Raw genomic sequence first — 22,798 nt, 5'->3', positions numbered from 1 at the left:
CAGCTACAACAAACTTCATTGAAAAAATCCAAGATGTCAGCCATTTTGTTCTTTCGATCAGTCTTAAAATCAAACTGGCACAGCTGAGACAAATGGGAACCTGCATATGCAGTTTTAAGATCCATCCAGTACTTCTCAAAAAATAGTCATAACAAATATTGTTAACAGACGGATGGAGGATGGATGAACGGACCACGGACGAAGAGCAATTTGAATAGTCTACCATCTGATGATGGTGAGTTAACAAAACTTGAGAATGATCTCACAAGTACTTCTCTCTTTTTTTTTTTTTTTGTAATTCTTTTATTTTTTGACAAGTTTTTACATATTACACAATACACAATATATAAGAGAAACCACACAAAAACATACACACACACTCATCATCTTTATCATCATGCACATGTATCTACTACTTACTGCACACAAACTCACTCATCAACATTCACATCCACTTACACTCACATAGCAAACTTACATGTACTTAACAAAATACTCACACACACACACACACACACACACACCATCACCCACCCACCCACACACACACACACACACACACACACACACACACACACACACACACAAAATATCATATCACTTACACTTATCAAAGATATTTTCTCACATACTCACTCATGAATATATTTATATATATATATATATAAAAAAAACATTATACATCCTAAACAAAAAAAAGAGAGAGGGAGAGAGGAGTAAGAGAGAGCGAAAGAGGGAAAGAGAGGGAGAGAGAGAGAGAGAGAGAGAGAGAGGGAAAGAGAGAGAGAAATGGGAGGGTAATAATCATTATTAAATAAAAATAGCACTAATTTTGTGGAAATTCAATAAATTTAAAGTCAGTTTGGTAAAGTCAAGACCATGGCCATTGGGAACAGACTTGTTAGCATACATACTATAGTTCCAAAATGAGCATCCATTTTTTCCAATTATTCTCAAAATTTGTTTTCATAATAGTGTTTTTGCTGGAAATGTTGTACTTTTGAACATGGAAATGATCCTTAATCTTATTTATAAGAGCATTTAAATTAAGAGATTTTTGTAGACATCTTGACATATAAACATAGTGTTTAATGAGAATTAAGATTTCGTTATCTACAGTGTTAGCATTAGGATGGATAATTCCAAATAAATATGTTTCTTTGTTTATCCAGAAAGGAATCAGAAGAATATCAAGAAGAGACTCAAATCTCTCCAATAGAGTCTGTACCTCTATACACTCCCATAGACAGTGAACGATTGTTTCTCTTTCCATATTACATAGTGTACATAAAGGGCTAGGAATTAAATTAATATTGAAAAGAAAGGAGTTCGTAACCAGAATGTGATGTATAATCCTTACTTGAAACCACTGTAGCTTAGAACTTTTTGTAATAGTAAACGGAATTATTAATATATTTTTCCACTTCTGATCATCAAAGTCAAACTCATCATTCCATTTTCGAATACCAGTAGGGGTTGGTGCTGGTTTAATAACAGCATTGTAGAAGTCTTTGGCACCTTTTTGACTTTTATAAAAAATTTCCCATAGAAGTGGTATAAAAGGCTGAAATAGTCCTAATGGATGGAAGTCATGTTTTCTCAAGAAACACTTGACGGCTGTAATCAAGCCATAATACTGTAAATAGTTGGTATTGATTAAAAATTTATGAAGAAACTCATCAAAGGAGAAAAATGTCAAATGATCAGAATTTTTAATTAGGTCATTGATGGTATATATACCAGCATTAAACCATACTGGATAGAAGACATCTACCATCTACCATCAGGACATCCTTGTCCATCCGCCAACAGGACATCCATGTCCATCCAAAAACACGACATCCTTGTCCATCCACCATCACGACATCAATGTCCATCCACCAACACAACATCCATGTCCATCTACCAACACAACATCCATGTCCATCCATCAACACGACATCCATGTCCATCAACCAGAACAACATCCATGTCCATCCACCAACACGACATCCATGTCCATCCACCAACACGACATCCATGTCTATCCACCAACACGACATCCATGTCCATCCACCAACAGGATATCCATGTCCATCCACCAACACGACATCCATGTCCATCCACCAACACGACATCCATGTCCATCACTGTGTTCAATGACAATTATTACACTGTGGATGACATCGACGTCCACCAACACGACATCCACATCCACCACTTATGTCTCCAGTGCCCTATAAAACATAATGCTTCATGTAACAAATCATAGAAATGATTTTGTTAAAAAAAGTAATAAAACTTTAACTATATTGTACACATAATGCAAATGTAAATTGTGCACAATTGCTGTCCTTTGCTAAGGCTTTTAACCAAGTTTGAATTAAAATAAAATGGCACTCAGATATTTAATTTTCCTATATAAAATCTTCCATCCATGGATAGTAGAACATCTTTAAAATTTCAGTCAAATTGACCGATTTTTGGCCCATATATCAGTCCGTAGCGGTCAGCCGAGGTCAATATGTGCATCTCATCAAACTGTCATCTTATGCTAATAATTCTAACCATGTTTGAAGTATTTCTGAAAGAAAATAAACAACTTACGCTCAAAATGTGATTTTCTTATACAAAATACATGAAATTTTACTCCCTCTCCAGGGAGAAATTGCGAAACCCTTGAGTCATGAAATTTACAATTTTGGTAAAGCTCAATAAGACAATTCCATTCATGAAGAGTATTTGATTCTACTTTATCTGAATATTAAGGAGAGGATTTTTGAAATTTCAGACAATTTGTCCCACTTGACCCTGCCAATCAGCTCCTGGGGGCAGCTGAGGTCAATATGTGCATCTCATCAAACTGTCAGCTCCTTCTAATAATTCTGACCAAGTTTGATCTATTTCCAATAGAAAATAAATAAATAATGTTAAAAAAATATGATTTTAAAATATAAAGAATAGGGGAAAATGTGAGAACCTGGGGTCATGAAAGCTACAATTTTGATAAAGCATCTGAAGGTCTTTCCATATGTGATGAGTATTTGTTTATATCATACCTCAGATTTGAGAAGAAGATTTTTGAAGTTTCAACCAATTTGACACCTTTTGGTCCCGCTCTCAGGCCCCTGGGGTTGGGGACTATATAATTCATAAAATTTCATTGAAATGTGTTCAGGAGTTTTCCAGAAGTCCAAAATGTTAAGAGTTAACAAAACATGACGCCAGACAAAAGGGATCATTATACCCCTGTGACCTTGGATAAAGATAAAGGTCATTTCTTTGAACAAACTTGGTAGTCTTTCATCACAGCATGACACTGGCCTAATATCATGAACCTGGACCATTTTGTTATTGAGAAGAAGTTTTCAAAAATTTTAACAGATATGACCTCTGTGACCTTGAAAATATGTCAAGGTCATTCATTTTAACAAACTTAATAGCCCTTCATTGCAGCATGCTACTCACCCAACACCACAACCATGGGCCTTTTGGTTATTGAGAAGAAGTCGAAAATGTAAATAGTTTATGACATTTACGACGCTGGACAAAAGATGATCAAAATATTGCAATCGTCTAAAACTTAATATATAAAATATCTTTTTACAGAACAGCAATAGATATGGTTGGGCTTATTATAAGGCATAGGCTTATTAAATTATGATTAAATACAGCATTTATTAAGGTTCCATCTCCCCTTTGCCCCTTGATTTTCTGAACGTCGCATATCAACTTGTCTGCGGCTTAACTTAGACATCTACAAATATTCACTAACAGTCACATTTTGATCCATTATTGACCCAACATATCTCAAATTTTTACCAAAGGTCCTCAACTTCGCCCCTTTGCTATATTGCTCATGTCTTATTCTTTACAAAGGTCCCCATCTCTGCTGCCCCTTTGTGACCTAGAATATCTCAAATTCTCACCAAAGGTCCCCATCCTGGCCCTCTGTGTAACTCAAAATATTTAAAAATTTTTACCAAAGGTTCCAATCCTGGCCCAATCTCTGACTCAAAATATCTCTACTTTTTACCAAAGGTCCACATCCTGGCCCCCTGTGTGACTCAAAGTATCTCTAATTTTCACCAAAAATCCCCATCCTGGTCCCCTTGTGTGACTCAAATTATCTTGAATTCTTACCAAAGGTCCCCATCTTGGCCCTTTTGTGACCCAGCATATCTCAAGTTTACAGATGGAACATCGGACCCAGTCACATCCGTCCTTCTTCTGAACAATAACTTTACAACCTGGACAGTACATGGCATCGCCAGATTTCACCAAGTTCTGTAAAAATACATTATCATATATGACAATTTTCACCTATTTCATCACTGTAAATGAGCGTTTAACTGACTTTCTGTTCATCTTGCGGTAAAGATAAAAATATACCTTTAAAAAGAAATAAATAAAAATCTGCCTTTGTTTCTGTTGATCAAATTTTTGCAATTTTACCAAAAACTGATGAATTCTTAACAGAAGACAAGAAACAAGCTCACGGTCACAGTATTCCTTGATAGTTCATTTTTTTGCGATTTTAAAAAATAAAAGAAAATTCAGAAGTTTTTGAAAATATAATCCCCTTTGAAGTAAATATTTTACCATAGTGTTTTTTTAAAAATTTGTTTAAGCTTTAATTTGTGACTACATTTGCTGAAAGTAGTCAAAGAGAACCTTCAGGACTGGGATCCTACCTCTAACATCTGTTGTGTGTTTCTTGCATCTTCGTCATTCTTGGCACGGATCACCAGGTCGTCCTGGTATTGTTTACAGTTCAGTCCCGTGTGGATGGCTTTACAAGTGAGGCAGTTTTCGTGTTTACAGACGGGACACTGGAAAAAGTTGACCATGTCTTCGTAGATACACCATCCCGGACAGTCAGGTGATTTGCAGTGGAAGCTATTTCTCTCCTGACTTTCCGCTGTACTCAAGCTCCGCTGAAGGTACTTCTCAAACAATTCAACTGGCACCAACTAAAACAGACACACAATACAACATTAAGTTTCTAACTGGCAATAAGCCCATACCTGCAAATAAGCCCACCCATTGCTCTGAAACAAAAACATGCTTAGCAATAAGCCCACCCATTGCTCTGAAACAAAACTATGCTTAGCAATAAGCCCACCCATTGCTCTGAAACAAAACTATGCTTAGCAATAAGCCCACCCATTGTTCTACAACAAGAACATACTTTGTAATAAGCCAATAAGTTGTAAAACTACCAAGGAGAAACATTTATTGTTCTGCAATAAGCCTATTTACTGACTGTAAGGGGCAGAGTTTTTAGTGTTTATCAATGGGCCCTTGGGTTTGTAAGAGATACATCTCAAAGTTCATTGGCTGTGAAATTTCTGTGTTGGCATATCATCAAATAACCCTGATCTCGTGTCAGATAAGGTTGTTAATGACTGATCCTCGCTGGGTATTTTGTCGGCTTTTCGTGGCTTTGAGATAACAAGGTGTCATTTTTATACAATGTACAACAACACTTACACAGATCCTTTCAACAGTATTTTGTTACAGCATCATGTTCATCACTTTATTTGCCTACAAAACTGTTATATCAGTAAAGGCAGATGTTAAAATCTACATGCTAAAATTAGAGTTAAAATTACGGTCTTCATTGAAAACATCAAAGTTAACACCAAAATTAACATAACACTCAAGTAAACATCTACATACAGTGTACTTCTATTTGTATTGAAACCATATACATATATATCATTTAGACTGAAGTCTAGACATAGATGAAGATGAAATACGAAGCACCTAAACCTTATAAGTCAAAAATAAAACCTATTTAAGCATTTACTTGTTGGCTAGGTAATACTGAAGTTTTGGCAAGCACTACAGCTGTTATATAGCCCCTTAGCCCATATCATTATAATGTAATAAACTATCAAGATTCCTTGCAATGTGCCTCTGTGTAATTTGTTCATAAACTGTCCCACATAATCCTTGAATCCATGACTCAGAGGTGGAGGGCTAGTTATAAAAACCGCCACACACATTAACCAGTTGAACTTTAGCGATGATTGATATACTGTATATATATAGGAAAGCATTTGTTCAGGGTTATTATACTCTAATAATGTATATGACTTTCCATTTGGCACTCACCCTTAAATACATGCGTAAACACAAATATTTCTACTTTTACATCAAACTCTATCATACAGCTGTTTTAAGGGTAAAACAGACAAAAAGACTTGTTCTGAAATGTTCTCTGTTTGCTTTGAGTTAAGACTTGAAGATTAGATTAAAAGTTATGATAAGACAATCCCTCACCGCTTTGATTTCCCGCTGTTGGAGTGGTGCATTACAGACGGTTTCTGAATCCATGAAGGGACATCTGACGACAGGCTCTTCATTGTGCTGGACTGCGGCCTGGAGACAGTCTCTAGTAAAGGAAAAATAAGCAACATTATATTATATTGAATTTTCCCTCGTGCTTTCATGCCAAATGTTCATACTTTATTACTGTGTATATCATTCTATTCATGTCATTGTCTATATGATAGGACGATTTCGGACTAGTGCAGCAAATGAAAAATGCTCTAGGGTATATTTCGTAAGTGACATATACACAAAAATATTATATGGGCTTATTTACTGGATAACAGGCTGATGATGTGATTATTTGTTATCCATAAAATCATACATTGTTTCACAATCTCAATCATCATCTGAACCCCTCAACATTATCTTACAATAGTCCTATGCAAACCATGTATATTCTTGAACAATAATTCTAATATCTGGCAATAAGCCCATGCCTGGTAATAAGCCCACCAAAACAAAGTACTGATTCAATAGAAATGGTATAAATGCTACAGTAACAATTTATCCTGCATTAAGCCCACCCCCTGACCTTGTATCTTCAGTCTGAAGTGCAATATGTTCATCAAGATATGTGAATCTTAAGTGTTTCATTAGAATTTAAAACTTAACAATGAAGGGCTTTAAAAACAGACCAGTCCTTCAATAAAGCATGTTGCTTGCCAAATATAACTCTTCAATGACTAGTCTTTTTTTATCACTGTGAAAATCTCAGTGGTGAGGAAATTTGATCCTTATCCAATATTTCCAAGTTTCCAGATTTCTTATATTACACTTGAAAAGACAACTTTGAATTATCTTTGTGTAGAATTACTCTACCACGGAACATAATTTTACTGGAAACCTGCCACACGGAGATATTCATTCATAATGTTTGATGTTTCTTTTCTTTATTGCATTATACAGGTAAAATATAGTACAACTCTTTCATATGGTATTATGAAAGTGTCAAAAAAACACAAAAAGGCAGTATTTGAACATAAATGTTAAAGGTTGTTATCAAGTGTCATGAACCAGAAATTGTGACATTGACTATAGTAAGCCAGTGTCAATACATGCAGAACATCAAAACTTTCGTCCTATACTAATTATTCTTACAAAGTTATTTCCAATGAAAAATAGAAATAACCAACATTATGCTCAAAAATGCAATTTTTCTCTGAACATTACTGTAAAGTCTAATAAAACATTCCTCCCCAGGAAATGATGTGAGACTCATTTTGGTAATTAAACCACCTTCAGATGGTTCCATTCATACAGAGCATTTGATACTACCATACCTGGGTGTTGAGAAGATTTTCAAATTTAAGTAAATCAGACCCCTTTTGGCCCCGTCCATCAGCCCCTGGGATCATCTGGATCAATGTGGGCATACCATCAAGTCATCAGTCCTTCACTCACAATTTTAACTAAGTTTGAAATATTTCGAATGACAAATTATGCTCAAAAATTTATTTTTCCAATATGAACTATAGTAAACTTTACCCCCTCCTTACAGAGATATGTAAGACCCTAGGTCAATTAAATTCACAATTTTTTTCCATTCATGAAGAGTATTTGTATTTTAACATATTTCAGTGTTGAGAGGAAGATTTTTGAAATTTAAGTCAACTTGACCCCTTTTGGCCCTGCCATTTAGGGGGTCAGTAAGGATCAGTATGGGCATACCATCAAGCCATCATCCTTCACTCTCTATTCTAGTCAAGTTTGAAATATTTCCAATGGATTCTACCATATCTGGGTTTTGAGAAGAAGATTTTTGAAACTGAGTCAATTTGACCCCTTTTGGTCCCGCCCCTCAGGCCCCTGTGGGTAAGGGACTGTATAATTCATAATTTTGGTTCATTTTAAGCAAGGGATTATGTTTCTGCAAAATTTCATTGAAAGCAGATAAGCACGACGCTGGATGAAGGTGATTGCAATAGGTCATCATGAGACTTTGACTCAGGTGACCTAAAAAAAACTCAGACTGATGAGAAAAGTATTGTTTCAACCTTTGAGATGCATCAATCGCCTCTCAACCTGAAAAGCAATCTCAACCAAGCAATTATGTAGCAATTTTGTTCATTAGTATCATAACTTACTTACATGGGTTAATGCAGAATTTGGAGAATACTGTGTAAGGGAAATTTCAACAAACCAAAATTCAGACAGCCTGTTTTGTAAAAATTCAAATGGGGGATAAGGAAAAAGATATATATAATATATGAAGATTAAATGAATACAATATGACAATGTTGAGGTTAGATGTCTCTTTTTCCTGATGGCATGATTTGAAAATATGTGAAGTAAAAATCAAGTAATTCTATTTTGGGTAATTTTTTTCTTTTTCTTGGATAGTTTTGTATGTTTTGTGTATATTTTGATGGAGAATTTGTTTATATCTGGAGGGCAAATATTCTACTTGGGAAATACTAGCCTTTTCCTGTCATAAAATTTCTTTTCTATGAATTCTTCCATGAATTTCTTGTAATATATTACCATTAAATTTAAATCTCTGATAAACTGAGGATGTAAAAAGATGGGTGTAGGTGCTGTATTTGCATACTAAAGTTATAGTAATTATTACTGAAATGAAAAGAATGTTTAGGTTCAATGACCTTCACATTTCCAGAAGAAAAAAAAGACTCTTTTGTATTGTAATGAAGAATTTCTATGTACATCTGTTTTTAAATACTTTACCATATGACAAAAGATTAAAAAAAAGCTCCACAGCAAACCTATTCAGGTGTAGAACTTGATGCTATGAAACTACATATGTATCGCATAAATTTGAATGAACTTGAATTTGAACTTGCTAACCTGCAAAACGAGTGAAGACATTCTCGTAAAACTACACCTTCGCCTGGTTGTATTGTATCAAAACAGATAGGACAGTCAATCTCCTCAGTGTTGCCTACTAGGTGCTGCTCTTCGACTGCCAGGAGGCGCTCAAAGTTCTCCTGTCGTCGCACCAACTGTTTCTCACGACGTTTGTTCTCATACTGCAACAAATAAAAATGTAATCGTAAATCATACCGTTACCGGAGATTGTAATTCAAATTCAGAAGTATGCATGTACAGTATCAGGTTTATGCTTGTTGAGATTGTTAATCTTGGAACTCATGATCAGAACTACTATTGATGGATGAAAAAGACAAAGCAACTGGCAAACTCCTTGCCAACATCAGACATATTGGGTGTAAAGAGTTATAAGAAATCATAGCAAATGTTACTATAAAAGAACTGATATCTACTGGCACAATCAAATTTCAGACCACTTTCTGGCAAATTGTAGCACAAGAATGAATTAGTGCATTCACAATTAATGCTATATAAACTAACAACAAAAATGCTATTTGCACAATCATGTTTCAGCATAATACTTTCTGCATGAAAAGTGCAACTGAAATATTTACATTTACAGTGCAAGAGTCTTATGGGTATTGATGGTTACCTGAGATAAGCAATATTGAATACAAAGGTTATAGGGCAGTTATCAAGTGTTTTAAACAGAAATTGTGACACTGAATATAGTAAGTCAGTGTCAATACATGCATACCATCAAAACTGTCATCCTATACTGATAATTCTTACAAAGTTATTTTCAGTGGGAAATAACCAACATTATGCTCAAAAATGCAATTTTTCTAAGAAAATCACTGGAAAGGTTAAAAAAACTTTCTCCCCAGGAAGAAATGTGAGACCCATTGTGGTAATTAATCCAAGATGTATTTGATTCTAACATATCTTATATATCAACTTGACCCTTTTTGGCCCAGCCCATTAGCCCCTGGGGCTAGGTCAGGATCAGTATGGGCATACCATCAAGCCATCATCCTTCACTCTCAATTCTAACCAAGGTTGAATAGTTTACAGACACACGACACCAGATGTAGGTGATTGCAATAGGTAACCCTGAGACTTTGTTACACCTAACAAGCAATACGTCCAGAGTAATGACAGATGTATTGTGGATGTATACAGAATATGACTTGCAGAAAATATCTTGATAAACCAGCAAGAGGTAACCTGAGATAAGCATAGTTTAAAAGTTAGTTACCAAGTGTCATGAAACAGAAATTGTGGCACTGAATACAGAAAGTCAGTGTCAATACATGTATATCATCAGAACTATCGTCCTATACTGATCATTCTTATAGAGTTATTTCCAATGGGAAATTACCAAGGTTACGTTCAGAAATGCAATTTTACCCCCTTTGGTCCCGCAGCTCCTGGGGGTTAGTCAGGTGCAAAATGGACATACCATCAAGCCGTCATTCTTCATTCTTCATGTTGGAAAAATGATTACTACAGTGTGTTTTCAGACTTTGTAGAGTTTCAATTATCATATGATTCAATCAGGGAAGCCATGTTGTTTGGTTGACAATGGTTAGATTGTGTGCTGTTGCACAATCCTTGGCCAATAGAAAGTGTCGACCGACAATACAACAAAGTAGCCATTCATACAGTAGATATATATATATGTTTATGTGCATATTAAACATTGTCTCTCATCAACAGACAGCCTACAAGAGCACAGACTCATTTGTAAACATTTTATAGTGAATTTTACAATCGTGCTAGGTAATACTGAATTAGCCAACTAAGTGCACATTTTCCAACCCTGGTCAGGATCAAAATCCAAAACAGGTGATCTGGGTACTCGTTACAGCCCCCACTAAAAACACATCAAAAATACCTTTTCATTTCAGTAATAATTACCATAACTTTAGTATGCAAATACAGTACCTACACCCATCTTTGTATCCCAACAATAAAAGATTCAAAAGAAAAACAATCCCGCCCTCCCTACGATCCATGAGCCATCACGGCAGGAACGCAGAGTGATCTCCCTTCCTCTTACCTTTATGGCTGCCGACGAGTGCGGAGGTGTCTGAGCTAAGTGCTTTTCTTACTCCTTCTCTTCGTACTGCCATTGTTGTTTGAGTATATTGTTACTCTATTAGTAGTCTATAAACCCATCTCCCAACTTATATTGTGAAATTAAGTATTGTCATTTGTTTATTTTGACCGTATTTCCGGCCGTTTTTTCCTCCACGTATTCGAGTGCGTGACTACTTGTCTCGTTGCTCGGATTTGCGTGAAGTTGAAAATTTGTTTTCTTGCTGCTTTGTCGGCCGTGTTGTACGGCCGTTTTATTTATGCAGTGCAATCTTGCTGCGTACGGTAGGCTTTGTGCTCTCGTTCGTAGTTTTTTTTTTTTTTTTTGATTGTTCGAGAACTTCGTTTCCGGCCGTGTTTTTCCTCCGCGTGTTCGAGTGCGTGACTACTTGTCTCGTCACTCGGATTTTCGTGAAGTTGAAATTGTTTTCTTGCTGCTTTGTCGGCCGTTTTGTACGACCGTTTTCTTTTTTTGCAGTACAATCTTGCTGCGTACGGTAGGTTTTATGATCTCGTTCGTAGTTTTTTGATTGTTAGAAAACTTTTTATCCTTGTTTTCATTGTTACAATTTTTTATTGTTTCGATGCTGGATAAAGGTGCCGGGTTTAAGTCGGGGGTCAGCGCATGGATGTTCCTATTTCTATAGATAATGGGAACCCCATGATACCTGTCCCATTTGCCGACATTACAGCCAGACCTCACTATGTGAACTTTGTTTGCACATGGAGTCTGCTGCTTAGGCTCCCATGCCTTTCCAGCTAACTTTCCGCCGGAAGAGGGATTCGTCCTCTTCTTCCGGTAAGGGAAGTAAGCTTTTTAAGACCTCCCTCCTGAAGTTCTGAACCAGAGCGTTCCTGCTGGGGGTGCTCTCGTTCCACCGAGCTCCGCCCTTCAGCAGGGGGTGGCTTCCCCTGTCCAGGTGCGTCCTGGAGTAGGGGGGGGGGGGGCAGCCCGACCCTGACTCGGCGCAGTCAAGGGTCGAATTGGCCGGTAGCTCTCGATAGGCGGCGGTGTTACCGTCGGAAAGGGACTTCCGGTCGAGGTCTCTGATTCCTTCAGGGACCTCGGCACGCCAGGTGGCATCGTTGGTGGGGGCCGCTTTGACTCCGGAACTGTGCCTTCGGGTATAGGTTCAGGGGCCACAGACTTTTTGTCAGGATTGTCTGTGGCTACGGGGATTAGTGACACTTGAGTTCACTAATCCTGGTGTCAGCGCGGGGTCTGTTTTCCCACCCTCACAGGCTTCTGGCTCTGGGACTTCCGTCCCAATCCAGATTTCCCAGTGCAGGGTTTCCCAGGGGGTTTTCCTCCAAGGGTTTGGGGCTTCAGGCCAGGAGTCCGGTTTCCGGTCTCCCTTTCCCCCGGGCTCAGGGAGTAGGGGTGCCTGCGGGCACTTATTCCTGGGTCGCCCAGGCCAACCTGCGGATGGTTTTGGGTACCAACAGTTACTCAGCAGTTACGGGCTTAGCCCGTACATGTCTGGGTTTCCACCTGGTGGGAGTGGCGGTTCATCCTGGTCCTTTGGACAGGATGTCCAGCCCCAGACTCAGGCAGGCCATCTTGGCCAGTTCTGGGGTCACTCCCGGCCCGCTGGACCGTTCCCATTCCCTCAGGGGTTTGGGTTTTTTTTTTTTTTTTTTTTTACCCCATGGGTCTTCACTCGTGGAACCCATAGGGGTTGGTCTCTCCTCTAGGAGATGTTATAGCAGTGCGGAATCCCCCCAATGTTCTGCTACTTCGGGGGCCTTGTTGGCCGGTCCTATAAAGGTTTGCCAGACCTTAAGGACTTCCGCCTCCAGCGCGGACCCGTCGGTCTCCTGTTCCCAGGGGTCGGCTTCGGGTCTCCGACCCAAGCCTACAGCTAAAGCTGTTGGTCGCGCTGCGTCCAAATGCCATAAAGAGGAGTTCCCCTCTGCGGAGATGGCTCCTCTGGCGGCCCCTGTTCCTCCCAAGGGGACTTCGGTCTCTATTGAGGAGGAGATGGACATCGAGGGTGCGGGCTCGGCAGAGGAAGACGATGTCATTCATCTTTCTCCTGGGCCAAGAGGGTTCACAAGGGGAAGATGGCCCTGAGACTGCTGAAGCCGAGGCTCAGCATGTGCTTTCTGGGATGCGGGTCCTCCGGGCCAACATCTCCCGGATTCTCAGGGCGGAGGTTTGCCCACCGCCTCAGCATCGTCGGCGCCTGAATCCACCATCCTTCTGGGTTCCCTGGTGGCTCCTCGGGCTTCCGTTCGCTCAGATCGGTCTCTGCCAGAAGGCAATATCATGTCTTCGGTTCTGGCCACGGCCCGGGCTCCGGTTTTAGAGAAGGACTCCTTCTCTACCCGTGCTCCCGGGTTTGTCGGTCTGCAGCTCAGTGTTGGTGAATTGTCGGAGGCTTCAGCTTCCGACTATGCCACACATGATGGGCAGCTGGCCTCTCAACCAGCACAGCTGGAGTTGAGACAGCTGGCTGCCTGGCCCGGCAAATCAGTGGACCAGGTAGTGCTCGATCCCAAAGAGCACCACAGGATGGAGAGAATGTTGCACCTCTCCATCCAAGTTCTGTCATACATAGACTTCCTGACAGTTTGTCTATACAGGGTATCCGATTTGCCTGAGTGTCGGTTATCCGAGACAGAACAGCTACATACAGGACACGGCAGCCTTGCAGGTTCTCTGCTCATCAATGCCGTGTTGGCTAGGCAGTTTTCAGTTCTGAAATTCCGCCCAGTCCAGTAACCCTACCGTTTCCGCTTGTTGAATGCCCCCTTCTAGGGCTCTACCCTGTTCAGGGGAGCTCTTCCTTGGGTTCAGAAGGATATGAAGGAGGACTCGGTCGCCTCAGCACTTCTGGTGAAGAGGTTTCAGGCTGAGAAGGCCAGTGCCTCGCAGGGGTCAGTGCCTCCTAAGAAGAAGGCGAAGTCTTCGGCTGCTCAGTTTTCTGCACAGCCCAAGTCCCAACCTCACTTCAACGGCAACAAGGGGAAGGGTAGGAAGGGTAAGAAACCTCCTGGGGGCAAGAAGAAGGGTTCCTGACTATTTCTGCTTCTTGGCCGCGAAAGGCGAAGGGTATGGCCGGGTGGACGGTGGTTCTCCTTTCCCGGGCTCATGTCCTTCTCCTGCAGGCTCAGGCTCCGGGTGGGCAGATGATTCTCTGGTCTGGCAGGGGCTCGATCTGCCCCATCTGGAACTCCCTGTGGGCGGACGTCTCTCTGCTTTCCTTTCCTAGTGGCAGGATATTACAGAGGACGCTTGGGCTTTTGTCGGTGGTCAGGGAGGGTCTAGGTATTCCCCTTCTTCAGGATTCGTCCCTCGCCTCCTGGCCGTTTTTGTTTCTTTCCTCCTCCCGGGGATTCAGAAAGGGCACGGGTGCTCCAGGAGGAAGTAGGGACCATGCTGCCAAGGCAGAGATGCCCTTGGGGCTCACGACAGCTCCTTTGGTGTTCACCAAGTTGCTGCTGGTGTTTCCTTAACTCCTGCAGAATAGACGTCCACATCTATTTCGACGACTCCCTCATGCCTCTTTTGGTGTGGGAATCGTTAGTGAAGGACACTCGTCTGGTCCTGAAACTCTTGCTCAGAGTCGGCTTCATTCCATCCAGAGAGAAGTCAGAGGTTCCTTCATATTAGGACTTCTTCTTCCTGGGGAACCATTTTGACATGGTTCGGGGCTTAGCCCTTCCACCTCTGGAGAAGTTTGAGAAGGTCAGGGCTCTGGCTCTGACTTTCATCACTTGGTCGCTTGTCCAGGTACATTGGTTCCTCAGTTTTCTGGGGTATCTTAACTCCTTGGCATATGTGGTCCCCCTAGGGAGGATTCACATCGGACCTCTCCAGATGTTCCTCCTGTCTGACTGGGTTCCGTCATCCAGGAGGCCTGGATCCCACTTACCCAGTCGGTCAGGGAGTTCTCTTGCTGGTGGACCATTCAGGAGAACGTTTTCCACACACCAAGCCTATCCCCTCTATGATCCTGTTCATGGACGCGTTCATGACAGGAATGTGAGCTTACCTCGATGGCCAATGCCGCTTGGGGGAGTGGTCTGGCGAACAACTCTCGGAGCACATCAGTGTACTCGAGATGAGACTGTTCATTTGGCTCTGCAGTCCTTTAGGGGTATCCTGCAGTCCAAAGTGTGGCTACCGACAACAGTTGTCGCATATCTGGAGAGACAGGGGCCACCAGGTCTCATGTCCTGTGTGCCCTCTCCATCCACATCCATCTTCTCTGCCAGGACATGCAGTTGACCATAGCACAAGCATCTTTCTGGCAGGCTGAGTGTGTTGGTGGCCACTCTCCAGGCGCCACCAGCCGGTGTTGACGGAATGGCAGCTGTGTCCCATGATTTTCAAGGGGAATTGTCAGGCGTGGGACAGACCTATTATAGACCTGTTTGCCACTTCCCTGAACAACCAGCTGCTAACCTTCGTCTCCCCGGTCCCAGACCGTAAGGCGTGGGCTGTGGACGCCCTTTCTCTGCATATGCATTCCCTCCCTTCAACCTGGTGGGCAGGGTTCTACAGAAGTTCTGGGAGCATCACTGCTCCTTACTTCTGAGAGCCCCTCTGTGGCCGACACTTGGTTTCAGGAGCTCTTGTCGTTTCTGGTGGAGGAGCCCTTGGCTCTCCCCACCAGACCGAATCTCCTTCGCCAGCCTTGGCCCAGAACGACACACACTTGACCAGAGATCCTCCACCATCACGCGCTGAGGCTATCTCTGGAAGCCACGCACAAGGCAGGCTTTTCTCAAGAGGTGTCAGATTGCACACAATCAATCAGGGCTTCCTCTTACTGCCGTCTACCAGTCACGTTGGATGATCTTCTGTGATTGGTGTGTCGGCAAGGACACATTCAAGCCTCTGCATTTGATTGCGGAATTCAATCTCTCTGTTTAGGTACCGCTATCTGCCATCTGGCACTATTGCTAGCTATCGTACAGCTATTGCCAGAGTTCTTGCTTGTTATGGCAGGAAGGAGATCGGTTAGTCCTCCTCTCTTTCTGCCCTAATCAGAGGCTTTGCTATGAATAGAGTTGTTTTTAGCGAAGAATCAGGTTCCGGGGTTCTCGCACGATCCCATCAGGATCCTGGCTGTGACTAGCTCGGAGGAGCGAGATAGGTTGCTTTGTCCTTGTCGGGCTCTTAGGTTTTATCTTGATAAAACCAGGGGGGGGCGGGGCTCTCGATCCCGTCTGTTTTGCCCATTAAACAGGGGCAACGAGATATCTCCTCCCAGTCGGTTTCCAGGTGGGTTTGCCAGGTGATTTAGTATGCTTACGAGCATTTTGATGATCTGGCTCGGGCGAGAGCGAAAGTGCGGTCTCACGAGGTCAGGGCCCTTGCTTCATCCTGGGCCCTTCTCTCAATGAGTCCTCCTTTCAGGAGGTCATGTCTGCAGTATTCTGGCAGGGCAGGGATACCTTAACAGATTTTTATCTGTGATCCCTAGCTTCCCACTCAGAAGGCCTGTATTCATTGGGACCTTTGGTGGTGGCATAGTCAGTGGCTGGGCCTCCTCGTTAGCCCCGGGCCATGTCTTTCCGTACGGCGGAATGTGGGTACACCTGCTCTTTCACAGAGAGGTCCCTTCCTTCACTTTAGCACTCTGTTCTCCCTCCCTACTACTTTGGTTGTGCTGAAGGGGCTGCCTGGCTTCTAGTCACCACTACGGTAAGACGAATTCGCATACTAAAGTTATGGTAATTATTACTGAAATGAAATTGAGGTTTTTTAATGTAAAACCAATTTTCATGATGTAATACTTACCATAACTTTATGGAGTCCCACCCTATCCTCCCCTCTTCCTTATCTGCCTGGCTGCCCCTCTGTGGGGTTTACGCCATAAAGGTTATTAGAGGAAGGGAGATCACTCTGCGTTCCTGCCGTGATGGCTCATGGATCGTAGGGAGGGCGGGATTGTTTTTCTTTTGAATCTTTTATTGTTGGGATACAAAGATGGGTGTAGGTACTGTATTTGCATACTAAAGTTATGGTAAGTATTACATCATGAAAATTGGTTTTACATTAAAAAACCTCAAGTCTATAAATACCATAATTAAATAATATATATCTGTCTGCAAAGACCACCTCTATATAAAAAAATACCTGTCTACAAAGACCACCAATTTATAACAAATACCTGTCTACAAAGACCACCAATTTATAACAAATACCTGTCTACAAAGACCACCAATTTATAACAAATATCTGTCTGCAAAGACCACCTCTATATAAAAAATACCTGTCTACAAAGACCACCAATTTATAACAAATACTTGTCTACAAAGACCACCAATTTATAACAAATATCTGTCTGCAAAGACCACCTCTATATAACAAATACCTGTCTACAAAGGCCACCAATTTATAACAAATATCTGTCTGCAAAGACCACCTCTATATAACAAATACCTGCCTACAAAGACCACCACTTTATAACAAATATCTGTCTGCAAAGACCACCTCTATATAACAAATACCTGCCTACAAAGACCACCTCTATATAACAAATACCTGTCTACAAAGACCACCTCTATATAACAAATACCTGTCTGCAAAGACCACCTCTATTTAACAAATACCTGTCTACAAAGACCACTACTATATAACAAATATCTGTTTACAAAGACCACCTCTATATAACAAATACCTGTCTCAAAGACCACCACTTTATAACAAATACCTGTCTTCAAAGACCACTACTATATAACAAATATTTGTCTACAAAGACCACCATTATATAACAAATACCTGTCTACAAAGACCACCTGACAACATCATTCTGTAACAGTTGTGATCACTCATGATCATTTAATTACCAGAATTAACAGTGGCATGATTTCATACAATCTGCTCTATGGTATGTTTGCTTGATCTGGACATGTCAAATAAATTTCGGTCTTAATGGATATTTGTTACAAATTTGGGTCTTCATGGATGAGTATTATCTGAATGTCTATGACCAATGTCTGATTACTTGAATATCCCATAATCCTCAAATCAATAGCATATGTTCAATAAGTTCGACTTAGGCCACACACAAGGTATTTACTGGGATCAGGCCACACACAAGGTATTTACTGGAATCAGGCCACACACAAGGTATTTACTGGAATCAGGCCACACACAAGGTATTTACTGGAATCAGGCCACACACAAGGTATTTACTGGGATCAGGTCACATACAAAATGACTAACACTTACCCTTTTTACCTCTTCTTCTTCCAGCGATTCTTGTTGCAATCTTCTCTTTTCATCATCAGTTGGCACATAATTTGGGGGCACTTTGTAATCTGGTGGTCGAGGACCAGCACAGATTTCACATCCTGGCCGTAACGGCTGATTGACAAAGGTACAGGCTCCACATGTCCAGCCTACCTTCTGTAAAAAGAAGAAAATGTAAGCAAACATTTCTAACTACAGTTATAAGTTTAATGTTACAAGTGCCTTTGGAAGTCCTTGAAAGCCTTCATTTTCCTTCTTTAAGGACTCGATGGTTTAACTTTTTCAGAAGTATTTAGTCATCAATAGATTTTTTTTCAATATTTTACGATATGCCAAATTATTTCTTTTACTGGTGTCCAATACATTAGTGTTTAAAACTAGATTTCCTACATCAAATATATATCTTATTTGGTTTGCTAAACATTGCCAAAAATATGGATCAGTATATTAGAAATCCAGTTATTAATACCAAAATCACTTTATCCATCATCTCTGTGTGATGTAGACTTAGGCCAGCACTTGGGTTTTTGTGAAGTTCAGACTGAGGAATGTCAGTACTTGGGTTTTTGTGAAGTTCAGACTTAGGAATGTCAGTACTTGGGTTTTGTGAAGTTCAGACTTAGGAATGTCAGTACTTGGGTTTTTGTGAAGTTCAGTTTTAGAAATGTCAGTACTTGGGTTTTGTGAAGTTCAGACTTAGGAATGTCAGTACTTGGGTTTTTGTGAAGTTCAGTTTTAGGAATGTCAGTACTTGGGTTTTGTGAAGTTCAGTTTTAGGAATGTCAGTACTTGGGTTTTTGTGAAGTTCAGACTGAGGAATGTCAGTACTTGGGTTTTTGTGAAGTTCAGTTTTAGAAATGTCAGTACTTGGGTTTTGTGAAGTTCAGACTTAGGAATGTCAGTACTTGGGTTTTTGTGAAGTTCAGTTTGTCAGTACTTGGGTTTTTGTGAAGTTCAGTTTTAGGAATGTCAGTACTTGGGTTTTTGTGAAGTTCAGACTTAGGAATGTCAGTACTTGGGTTTTTGTGAAGTTCAGACTGAGGAATGTCAGTACTTGGGTTTTGTGAAGTTCAGACTGAGGAATGTCAGTACTTGGGTTTTGTGAAGTTCAGACTGAGGAATGTCAGTACTTGGGTTTTTGTGAAGTTCAGTTTTAGGAATATCAGTACTTGGGTTTTTGTGAAGTTCAGTTTTAGGAATGTCAGTACTTGGGTTTTTGTGAAGTTCAGACTGAGGAATGTCAGTACTTGGGTTTTGTGAAGTTCAGACTTAGGAATGTCAGTACTTGGGTTTTGTGAAGTTCAGACTTAGGAATGTCAGTACTTGGGTTTTTGTGAAGTTCAGTTTTAGGAATGTCAGTACTTGGGTTTTGTGAAGTTCAGACTGAGGAATGTCAGTACTTGGGTTTTGTGAAGTTCAGACTGAGGAATGTCAGTACTTGGGTTTTGTGAAGTTCAGACTGAGGAATGTCAGTACTTGGGTTTTTGTGAAGTTCAGACTTAGAAATGTCAGTACTTGGGTTTTTGTGAAGTTCAGACTTAGGAATGTCAGTACTTGGGTTTTGTGAAGTTCAGACTGAGGAATGTCAGTAATTTAGTTTTTTGAAGTTCAGCCTAAGTTTAACTTTGAAAGTCTAATCCTCAGGTTGAGTTGCATCATCTATTAAACTTACATGGACTCAAAGACAAAGCAATCAACAGAAGTATTGTGAAGACATAGGTACTGAGAGTTCACCTTGTGATCAATCATGTTGACTTTTCCCAACTCTCCCATCAGAGGTAGCTTTGGTCTTGCTCCATCCATTGGAAGGTCTGATAGATATAGATGTTCTTCTTCCTCAACAGTGGCTGCCCTTGATATTTGACCTTCACCTTCAGGCCTGCTGATTGACATTCGGCCCATGGCTTTGTTTATGAAAAGCAGCCCTGGGGTGGAGTTTGGATTGACTTGGGCTGGGGAATTTGGAGCAGGGCTAGGTTTACCTATTGAATTCCTTTTTACTTTAGCATGTTGATAATCTATGTCAACAGAAAGCATTGAAATATGTATTGCATGTATTTGACAATATGTTAATGTTAAAAATGAAAATTTAATGAAAATTAATTTAATGTAAACAGGGATCTAGTACATACAGACAATGATATCTAAAAATGTATTTTAAATAGTTTGAAAAACATTTAAATCATGTTTTGACCTTCATCTAACTTTTTTCACTTTTGGTTTGTGAGTCATTAATAGATATAGATCCGTTCCTTAGATGTAATCAACCTAGACCATCTGTTTTACCTTGTTCCATGATCTGGAGTAGCATCCCATCATTCATCTTGGTTCCCTTGGTGATGTCTGGGTTGGTGTGAATGAGGTAAAGAAAAATGACACTGCCCTCCATAAGACTATACTGTCTAAGTGTGTCAAGGTCACTGGGCATGACCTTCCCAATCACCCACTGCTGGATCTCCACCGGAAACTTGTGAAACTCGAACATCTGCAACCAAACAGAATCATTACATCTTTGCATACTCTTGGTGAATTAGCTGGTTCCATTGGGTTGGTTTTGATGATACAAATTTTCATAGTTTTACCAAAACTGAAAGCAAACAGGATGTATTTCACACAGAAGTCAGGGGTTGAAATGGTCCAATTGGTTAGAGGTTTGGCTTAAAGCTGGCAATGCAAATTAAAAAGATTTCATTTTGAGATTAAAAAAAAAAATCTCTCTCCAAAGAAATGTCCCCTATAATATGTTCCAGTACTATACCTACGCCTTGTTTAGAAATCAGTATGGATATCCCAGGGTATAAAAGGCTTACAATCTGTCACCTTTATAAAATGATTTAAGAACAATACTCTGAAAAAGAATAAAAAAAACCAATAGCTAGACTCAGGCTGTCAGCCAAATCTTCTTCAAAATATAGGAAGAATTTAGGAATATTTTTCAAAATATAGGAAGAATTTAGGAATATTTTTCAAAATATAGAAAAATATAGGAAATATAGGAGGTCTTTCAAAATATAGCTTTTTGAACTAAAATATAGGAAAATATAGGGATATAGGAAAACAATGGAAAATATAGGAAAATATAGGGATATAGGAAAACAATGGAAAATATAGGAAAATATAGGGATATAGGAAAACAATGGAAAATATAGGAAAATATAGGAAAATAGGAATCAGTTGACAGCCTGTAGACTTTTCCACTTGGCAATAAAGAATCACCTGATAGCATTTTTAAAATTATTCCCTTTACATAACACAATAAATGGGCAATTTAAAAAAATTAATTGTTCATGTATCTTTAATTAAAGCATATCAGTCCAGAAAATTAGTCACTAGAATTGTTTTTGTCACATAATCCACCTCTTATCTTGAGTGAGTTCACCTATACCTCTTCTCAAGAAGTACTTAAACTGTTGTTTTAATGGTATAATGGTGAGGAGATCCAATAAATTGTAGACATGGTTACATCATTTCAACTTAAGATCAGTGCTCCCAGCATTTCAAAACTTTCCAAGACTGAGTAATCATATGTCATATGATGTCTTAAAATGATCTTTATCAATTTTTAAAAAAAAAATTTTATATCTTTTTATTTTTTCAAGCATATTTAAAAAGATTATATTACAATGTCCTGGAACACACTTGAGCACACATACTTATTCTTTCTCACTCATACAGATCCTCACAACACATCCACACAACCGTCGTCGTCCTCCTCCTCCTCATCATCATCATCATCCTCATCCTCATCCTCATCATCATCATCATAAACAGGAAATATCATCATCATCATCATCAATTTTTTTTTAATTATTCCATTTCAGAATAATTTATTGTCATGATTTTAATGACAAAAGGAATTGGGCAACAGTAGGATGGTAAGGTGATTTGCACCTGCATTTCTGCAGGTCATGCAAAAAATGCAAATCTTCCCTAATAGTTTGTCTTCTTTTTTTTCATTTGTCATAAATTATACATCCGAACCAGTTATTGACCACCAACGGAGACTTAAAACACACAAAAGCCCTGTAACATTGAGGAAGTGTTTTCTGAGTGGCATGTGTGTAAGTGGACGGAATACTGACATTAATACAAAGACCAGAATTATTGTTCAGGTAGAATTTATTCAAATACTGTTGGAATTAAGATTCCACGCCGCCAAACAAAAGGTAAAAGGTATTGAATATTGTACCTGGAGATCAACTTTCAAACAGCTGAAATGGGGCATAACACTGGGTCTAACATCCTACTTTATGCTATCATATATCGCATAGCTCTTACACAAGTCTGTCACTTACAAAAACATTCGCAGGTAGAGGGTTTGTATAGACTTCAGCCTGTTGCAAAATACACATTGAAATTGTATAAAATAAAATCTTCATGAAATAA

At 40.0% G+C, this 22,798-nt stretch overlaps 1 protein-coding gene across 1 annotated transcript in view; it reads right to left on the bottom strand.

The window, feature by feature from the left end:
- Nucleotides 1-567: 567 nt before the first annotated feature.
- The window catches only part of LOC132560010 (ranBP-type and C3HC4-type zinc finger-containing protein 1-like), a 94,907-nt gene continuing 72,676 nt past the window's right edge, over nt 568-22,798 (bottom strand). Inside the window, exons 4-11 of the mRNA XM_060224666.1 lie at nt 20,699-20,897; nt 20,147-20,430; nt 18,392-18,568; nt 9,121-9,302; nt 6,268-6,379; nt 4,674-4,952; nt 4,123-4,266; nt 568-2,216 (exon numbers count right to left, since the gene is read on the bottom strand). Of these exons, the coding sequence (XP_060080649.1) occupies nt 2,136-2,216; nt 4,123-4,266; nt 4,674-4,952; nt 6,268-6,379; nt 9,121-9,302; nt 18,392-18,568; nt 20,147-20,430; nt 20,699-20,897 (1,458 nt within the window). The 3' untranslated portion in view covers nt 568-2,135. The remainder of the gene's footprint in view (nt 2,217-4,122; nt 4,267-4,673; nt 4,953-6,267; nt 6,380-9,120; nt 9,303-18,391; nt 18,569-20,146; nt 20,431-20,698; nt 20,898-22,798) is intronic.

The sequence above is a fragment of the Ylistrum balloti genome, unplaced genomic scaffold (genome assembly GCF_031769215.1).
Source record: "Ylistrum balloti isolate Yb309-2 unplaced genomic scaffold, AGI_CSIRO_Ybal_v1 Utg371002, whole genome shotgun sequence".
In the NCBI taxonomy this organism is placed as follows: domain Eukaryota; kingdom Metazoa; phylum Mollusca; class Bivalvia; order Pectinida; family Pectinidae; genus Ylistrum; species Ylistrum balloti.
Note: the sequence above shows the minus strand (reverse complement) of the source record. Positions and strands in the feature narration are given on the sequence as shown.